Source organism: Vulpes vulpes, chromosome 13 (assembly GCF_048418805.1).
Source record: "Vulpes vulpes isolate BD-2025 chromosome 13, VulVul3, whole genome shotgun sequence".
In the NCBI taxonomy this organism is placed as follows: domain Eukaryota; kingdom Metazoa; phylum Chordata; class Mammalia; order Carnivora; family Canidae; genus Vulpes; species Vulpes vulpes.
Window position 1 is genome coordinate 33,815,389 of NC_132792.1, and position 8,514 is coordinate 33,823,902.

General features: G+C 48.7%; 1 protein-coding gene across 22 annotated transcripts in view; it reads left to right on the plus strand.

The window, feature by feature from the left end:
• Positions 1–6,294, plus strand: part of NCALD (neurocalcin delta) — a 377,474-nt gene extending 371,180 nt beyond the window's left edge. For all 22 annotated transcript variants that reach the window (XM_072734130.1, XM_072734147.1, XM_072734138.1 and 19 more), the window contains 2 exons: positions 618–723; positions 3,642–6,294. In XM_072734130.1, the coding sequence (XP_072590231.1) occupies positions 618–723; positions 3,642–3,739 (204 nt within the window). In that variant the 3' untranslated portion in view covers positions 3,740–6,294. The remainder of the gene's footprint in view (positions 1–617; positions 724–3,641) is intronic.
• The last annotated feature ends 2,220 nt before the right edge of the window (positions 6,295–8,514 follow it).

Consider the following 8,514-nt stretch of genomic DNA (forward strand, 5'->3'; position numbering starts at 1 on the left):
ATCTTTAAGAGGCTTCACATAAATATGTTTAATTATATGAAGAAAGGGAGGAGAAAAAGAAAAGACATGGGGAAGCTAAGACAACTAACAATGGATAAAGGAGAACAGAAGCGGAACAGAAGAGAGCTGAGAGAGGAGGAAGAGCCTGAGAGGAGGTGATGGGATTTGGAGGGGTCCAGATATTCTTGAATGAATCCTCCAAACTTAGGGATTCCAAGTCTGTGGAAGACCCTGTGTTAGGAATGGCCGGGGTTCAATGCGTAGCCGATCCGACTGCTGCCCTTTCATCTACAAGGGGTTCTCAGGACAGCCATAGCAGCACTACACAGGGGCTTGTTAGAAATGCAGAATCCCAGGCCTCCATAACCCCCACCCCATCCTCTCCAGCAGAAAACAAGATCCCCAGGGGATTCACATGCACAGGAAAGTCTGAGACTCAGGGTTCTCACTGCTGGAGCAAGCTCTGCCCTCGGGGCTTCTCTCACTAGTCACTACATACCAGTTTTATACAACAGGAACAGGACTAGCTCCCTGTGCTGATGGGAGACATCCCTTCACCCTTATATCTGGGAGGTTTAATGATAAGACTATTACGATCACTTTGTTTCTGTCCCCAGGCAATCTATAAGATGGTTTCCTCCGTAATGAAAATGCCTGAAGATGAGTCAACCCCAGAGAAAAGGACAGAAAAGATCTTCCGCCAGATGGACACCAACAGAGATGGTAGGAGGCCATGTCTGCTTTGCTTTGCTCAGTGGGGACTGCTGGAGGGGCAGGGGCCAGCAAGGCAGGCAAACGCCACTCAGGGACAATATATGGGCCACAAGGACCTGGCTCACGGCTTTTTGTGAAAGTGGCTTATCCCACAAGCTCCCCAGCAGCCAGACAGAGGACCAAAGTAGTCCTCGGCCCCAGCAGGCTGGATCCCTGCATCTCAGCTAATCAGAAAGCAGAGAAAGACTTGGCATCATTCCACCCAAACCCTGGTGGCTTTCACCCCAGCCTGCCCAGGGGGTGCAGCTGGGCTCTTCTGTGCATGCCCTAAGGTGTTGGGTTTCCTGCAGCCAAGTGGTCTTCCCCAGCCTTGTGGACAAGGGGAGAAGGAGAGTGAGCCGGCCAGCAGTTCCCACCCTGAGGGTGCCACCCACAATTCAAACCCAACAAGACGATTCAAAACAAATCCAAAGTGAAAAGGAAGATTGGATTTCCAACTCAAGAATAGTGGATTTTAGATGTTGGGTTGCCAGATGGAATAGAAGAGGCCCAATCAACTTTGAATTTTGGATAAATAACAAATGATGTTCTTTATAGAAGTATGCCCTATGTGATATTTGAGACACACCTATATAAAAAAAAATATTGGTTTTTTTTTTTTAATTTAATGTTAATCCGGGCATCCTGTATTTTATGTGCCAAATTTGGCAGCCCTATTCAGATGTGACACCCAAATTTAATAATTTTTTTTAATTTTTAAAATTTTTTTGAGAGAAAGAGAGAGAGAGAGAGCACAAGTAGGCAGAGCGGCAGGCAGAGTGACACATGAATGTAAAGTACTGAGCACTGAGCCTGGTGCGTAAGAAACCCAGAATCACTTGTGGCCCTTGCAGTTATTACCAGCTCCCTGTTCCACTGGGTGCCCCCAGCAAATCTTGTCAGCGATGTGTGAACACTTTTGTATACCCCATATGGCACTGGTGGACAGAACGATGGGAGGCTTTGTGGCACAGGGGCCTCTCTCCCCCCTTGCCCCTCTGGGGCACTAGCTGCCTGAGACTCTGGTTTTGTGGGGTGCGGGCCAATCTGCTTGCTTTGCTTCCTGCACAAAGCAAATAGTTACATCCTATTTCCCCTTATGCCCCCCTTTTTTTTTTTTCCTTATGCCCCTTAATTCACAGCAAATAGCTTGATTGTTCTGTAAAGACTAAACAAATGAGATTGTTTAACAGTCGCTGAACTTGCTGATTTTGAGCTGCAAGGTTTGCTGGTGCTCCGGGGGAGCACAGGTGGGTTTGGGTCCTGCTCTGGGCCCCACTGCTTGGGTGAGCAGGTGAGCAGAGATGTAGACACCGCAGGACAAAACCCTCACTGTGTGCTGGTTATCGGCAAGGGGTTAGGGGATCACAGAGCCCTGATCGGGGTAGCGTTCCTGGAACACCTCTCACTGCTAAAAGCCCTGTGTTTTCCTCAGGGGAAGAGTGGGGAGGGGGTGGGAGCTCTACCAGGGAGGAGGAGGGGCTCTAAGTCTGGAGGAGTCAGAGGAATCCGTCTGACCAGGAGACCTGATGCTTTGCTTTGGGACCCCCAGGCCAAGGCCGGTGCCCCCACCTGGAGCAGAGGCCTCACCTAGAGTCTCCTGACATTAGATTCCTCTTGGTGAAAGCTCTTTGCTTCTAGCCCCTGGCTGAGGACTTGAAAAGTCTGGACCCACAGACAAGTTAGCCCTGGCGTCTACTCAGAAGCACATGGGGAGCTAACCCAGGAGACCCAGACACAGAGGTGGAAGTTGGGTTTGCCCACTGCTGCAGGCTGGAGGTTCCCAGAGCTCACCTTTGGGAGATCCTGACGGGTGCAAGTGGCCACTTCCAGCCTCCTCCCCTCGTGCCAGCCTTTCAGACCCAGGAAGTCATCACCATTTTCACCACTGCTGGAGCAGGGGCTCAGCTCACAAGAAATGACCAGGACACAAAGCCTAGAAGTGGCCTCATATTAAAAATAAACAGATAAATAAAAGCCCACCTTTCTCCTTCTAACGTAGCCGCTAACGTAGATCTGGTTAAACCGGGTGCTGGGGGAGGGCTTTGTGGCTAAGGGAAGCGTATTTGTTGATGTCTCTGAGTGGGGGGCGGTGAGGGCTTCGGTGGAGAGCACCCCTCCTGCGGCGTGGAATAAGTTGAGAGATGAGGGAGCAGTCACTGAGGTGGAGGATAGAGTTTGTTGGGGGCAGGAACCTAGTGTGAGGCCCAAGGGCACGCAGACGAGCCGAGCCTGGCGGGCACTGGGCTGCCCTGGGAGGGCAGAGGGAGCAGGCCCTCTGGGAGCTCCTGGACGAGCAGGCCCAGCAGCCCCTTCCAAGGAGGGGGCACCTTCTGGCCAGCGAGGGGGAGACGCTTTGCCCTCCCTAACAGTATGACAGAGGGAGCTTCCAGAAGGGAGATCAACACATATCCCGGCTTACTTAGGAAGGAAGGGGACACAGAAGTGGGTCCTAGGGGGGCCAAGTGTCCCTCCTCCAGCCCAAGGGACCACACCTCTTCATTCTCCTTACTCTGGATGGGGGACAGCCTCCTCACATGTTGTCCAAAAGAAGGGGCCCCCTCCCCCCCCAGATCCCTCAGCTCCCGTGTAGGGAGAGGACTTACGGCAAAGCCAAGGATCCCTCAAGGAGCCCAGAAGGCTCCGGGAAGCCCGGGAACCCGCCATGGCCTCGGTGCTCGGTGCTTGCTTAAAAATGCGAAGGCCACAGCTGTGCGGCGGATGCGACCTCCTGCCCGGAGCCCGGAGCCCGGAGCCACAGCGCAGGCAGGCGTGGTGCGGGCCAGCGGCCCACCCGACCGAGCCCAGCGGCGGCCCCCGGGGCCTCACACCCAAGGTGGGCGCACCTGCCCGCCTCGCCTCCGCTCACCTGTCCTCTTGCTTCCTAGGAAAACTGTCGCTGGAGGAGTTCATCCGAGGAGCCAAGAGCGACCCGTCCATAGTGCGCCTCCTGCAGTGTGACCCCAGCAGTGCCGGCCAGTTCTGAGCCCCGCACCCCACAGATTATAGAGCTGCTTGTGTTCCCCTTCGACCTTTCTTTTTAACAATTATTATTATTATTATTATTATTTTTTTGCCAAACAATATTGATGGTGATGCCGTCCCCCGTGCGGTCAGAGACACCTTCCTCCGTGTCACCTTCAGCTTCCTTCGCCATGGGAAGGCCCAGAGCCCCCCACCCTGTGGAGAGCATGGACAGTGCTGTAGTGCACAGACTTTGTGGTGTTCATTGTCCTATGATTTTTCATCGTTACTATTGTTATTTTTCTTCTGATTCCAATGTCTCTGTTCTAAAACTGAAGACTCGGGGAGGCAAGAGAAGGGAAAACCATCCAGTCCAGTGATTCTGTGCTAAGCTTCCAGGAGCTTGTTTGAAAAACAAAACTCCCCACCTGAGTCTGGAGTCACCTGCCCTCGGGGTGATGGCGCCAGGTGCCGGGTTCCCAAGGACAAGGGACCTCTGGGGCCAGGCTATGAAAGGGGCATGGAGGCCTCCACTCCACCCCCTCTCCCCCAGCAGGCTGTAGTGTCTAAGCTGTGAACATTTCAAGGTAAATTCATAGAGAAGAGGAAAAGGGTGGCTCAGCTATTTCGTCACACGTTTACACTAGTTGAGCTGAGTTTCTTTGGAAATTAAACACAAATGGTAACTTATATAACAAAACCAGACCCATCTTGTTGCCTATTGTGATTTAAAAAAAAAAAAAAAAAAGACTGCTGTATATAAAATATTGGGTATTGCAGACCAAATTAAGTGTTTTGCCTTGTTTAAATGAATGCATGTTTAGTGAGCACTAATACAATCTTATTACAGAAGACTGTTTTTAGTAGCTTAATGTGAAGTAAGCCAACTATAATGAATGTCTATGTCTTGTTTTAAAGTCATATCTGTCTTTGCACCAATGCACCAATCAATAGGTATATTTTATATATTCCAGAGAAGTACAAAGTCACCATGACTAGGGCCCAACCTTAATTTTGAATGCATTTCCAGAGTGGTGGTGTCTCCAGAATAGAAGCAGGGCAGGTTTAACTGGCCATGTCAATTGGAACACCAGAAGGCTAATATTGATGAGAGACGTGAGGCAATGGTTAGGTCACTCAGCCCAGCAGCTCAATTGTATTAGATTGAAGGGATGGTGCTTTTCTGAGTAGATCAATATTCTGTTGACCTGGAAACAACAACAAAAACAAAACTCACAAAACGAGACAAATTCTTGGAACTTCCCAATGATTTAATCCATATTATGGTTAGGGAGCTGTATCTACAATGTTGATCTTTTCATGCCCCCAGGGCCCCTTCAAAGAGTCAGAGGTTGGGCAAGGCAAGGGCCAGTGCATCTGTGATTTCCAGGGCCCACTATGGGGAATCCAAAAGTATTTTCCATCACCACGTTCTTTGAATGCAGATTTCAATTTTCAGAAGTGACAGTGCAAATTTGAGTCACCATTTGGTCTGGTGACCTCACATACACTAACTGGAATTGAAAGTTAAGAATAAAAATTGCTGATCACAAGTAAGTCAATCATATTTTCACAAGGGTAGGCCTGGGGAAGTCCAAACACTCAAGGATGTAGATGAGGAGAACTTGCCCAGGGAGGAGGCAGAGAGGTCCCTAGTGGGTTTACCTGTGGCCAAGCTACTTTCTATAGATCATGACCCACAGGAAGACAAATGTAACTATGAGGAAGATGATGCTGAGCGCATTCTAACTCCAGGTTCTTCTGTATTACTTGAGTCCCTTTTAACTGGTAGCAAAAATCTGAATTTGTATGGTTGTCCAAAATGCATCAACTTTGCAGGATGAAATTTGGAGACATGGTAAAATAATCTTCATCTGAGTGTCAGTTCCTCACAGTGGGTCTATCCTGAGACTTGCCAAATTCTTCCATAAGGCAAGTGGTAAGATCTAGGTTTGAAAACTAGGGAATTAACCTAAGAGTGGAGGGCAGAGTGGGTGAGAGGCCCAGCAGAGGCGCATCCCACTGCCACCCAACCTACTGTGGACTGAAGACCTAGTTCCCCCTTTCAGTTCTCTTCAGAAGGGGAGTCAGTTACTGCTTGGGCAAGGTCCCCTAGACTCTACCCTCAGTCAGGACATTTTGTTGAGCCAGACTCAACCAGTTCCCTCAAACTGAGAGCTGGAGTGAGGAGCAAGAGGGGCTCCAGCTGTTTAGGAGAGAAAACAGAGCCAGATGTGTGGCTAATGAATGCTGACATGCCTGGGATGTACACAAATAGCCCTGTCCTGGCCTGCCATTGACCCTGTCTGTATTTTCTTGATGGTTGTTTTTCTCCTTCTACTCCTTCCCAGGAAGGGCTTTGTATGTCTAGTCCAATGCATTTAAAGTCAGCCAGCGGACTCTGCAGCACCCAGAAGGCTGGATGACTAAAGGTTTATGTCACTCCTTTGCCGGGCTGTTCATTGTCATGGCTGTGGTGTGGGACCTCTGGAAATGGAGTCTGTTCTGTCTGAAATCAAGGCAGTCTGGGATGTTCAAGGGACTGGAATAAAGTGGCTTATGACTTGAAGGACAATACACAGTGGCCAACTGTTCATACTTGCTTAGGGTGGGGCAGGGGAGCTGAGGGTGCTGCTCCAGCCTTCCTGTATGTCCCAGGGGACCCTTTCCACAAATGGATTTAATAATATACAGTTGAGCCTTGAACGATGAGAGGGTTTGGGATGCAGGCCCCCTCCCCTGTGCAGTCAGAAATCCACATATAACTTTTGACTCCTTGGAATTTAACTACTCATCACCCACTATTGACCAGAAGCCTTACCTGTAACATAAGCAGTCAATTAATGCCTATTTTGTATGTTATATGTATTATACACTGTATTCGTACAATGAAGTAAGCTAGGTACAAGGAAGTTATTAAGAAAGTCACAAGGAAGAGAAACTACAGATATAGTACTATCCTGTATTTATTGAAAAAAATCTACATGTAAGTGGACCCATGTAGTTCAAACTCCTGTTGTTCAAGGATCAATATGTATAGGTCCTATCATATGGAGTGGCCCCTGAACCCAACCTCATGTTGCTCAAGCTTGGCATTCAAGCATGTTGTCTCATGTGATTGTCTGGGACAGGAGGGTTTGATGCCTCAACTGCTGACCAAGTGAGGGTCCAGCTGCTGATACTGCACCCCCTCCAGGCGTGGCTTCTGCCCTAGAAGCACAGGAACAAGGGTTCATGAGGGAGGAATGGGGAAAGTGCTGAGCTCAAAGCCCTGTCCAAAAGCATCCTTGGTCTGCACATGGGCTTCTTTACTTCTCTCCACCCATGCACTTCTTCACCTTCACTGTCTTCCCACCTCCCCTCCTTCCTTGTAACTGGAGCTGCAAATTCTAGTCCAAACATTAGGTGCAATGGAAGGCAACTTCCTCTTCAGTTACAAATGAACATCCTCTTCTCCCCTGTCTTACCCTCTCAGTCTGGAGAAGAGTCGATAGAAAAGATGACATGAAAAGATGACTCCACATCCTCAAAGCAAATTCATGAGGGTTTTTTTCTTTTTGTTTTGTCATTATCATTGGCCCTACCTCCAGCAAACCTCCAGTTTTGTCATTATCATTGGCCCTACCTCCAGCAAATCTAGGAAAAAGGGACTGGGGGTCAGCTATAGTAGGTGTCTCATGGGCCAACTAGACCTCCTGTAGGAATTGAGTTGACCTACAGGGGTTCTGTCTTCATAGTTTGTCCCTATGGACCAACAATGGACACTCATGAGTATTGAGCATAAGCAACACTTTGTTGTTCATGGCTCCAATGGTGGCTGGCAGCTACCAACCTGATCAGGAGCCTGCACTCCTGCACCTGTCGGAGGCCAACCTGCTGTTTTCCAGCAAATTTCCAACCCTGAGGCTTCTATTTTCAGGATGTTGTTCGAATACCCCAACCCAGCTGGATTCCCTCAGAACCTGGTCCAGGGATGGAGGGGGCACACTGGTTGAGGAGGAGTCTGAGTGTTAAGTCAAGGTAGAGAGATCACAAGACCTATCTTTGGAAGAAATGGACATACGTCACACATGCCTCTCTTGGTTTGAGTATGCCTAGCACACTGCTAAAGTTTTGTTTTTTGAGATGGCTGAAGAAACAAGAGAAAGAACATTGAGCCTTGTATTTTCCAAGGCAGCAGAGCATCAGCTAAATCCACCTAAAATAGAAAGGTTGTTGCACAGTGAAAAGATGTTCAGGCCAAGGGTATAACTGATGGTATATTCATTTCAAATGGGTTTTCTGCACTTGAATGTGAATCATGACTTAGGTATATCCTGGGTATTTGCTGCACTGAGTGCTAATGTGCCATGCATGGTCCCAGACATCCCTGGGCTTACAAACAATGATCACTTGGAGAACATTCCACATTATGGAGCTAACCCCCTAGGGCAGCTCAGAGAGGCAAGGGCCTTAGGCTTATTTCATGACTTCTTTTCTCAACACTATTCCAGGAAATAGGTGGCATTTTATGAGTTCTCTAGGTGAAAGGTTTTACAATTCTGGGTAGCTCAATGGCCCTTATTAAATACCCAAAGCTGCTACTAGTATGTCATATACATGCAGACAGATGGACAGACTCTTTCACAAAAGGTATCTTTCCAATACCAGTATTTAACCACTTTGTGTGCTTGCACGAGTGTTCATGGTGACCCAACACAATACCGAGTGCTATAGTCTCAGAGATGTGTGTATGTTCGGAGGTTGGGGGTTGGGGGGATTAGGAAAGAAGTGGGAGGCCAAGCTCACAGCTCAGCT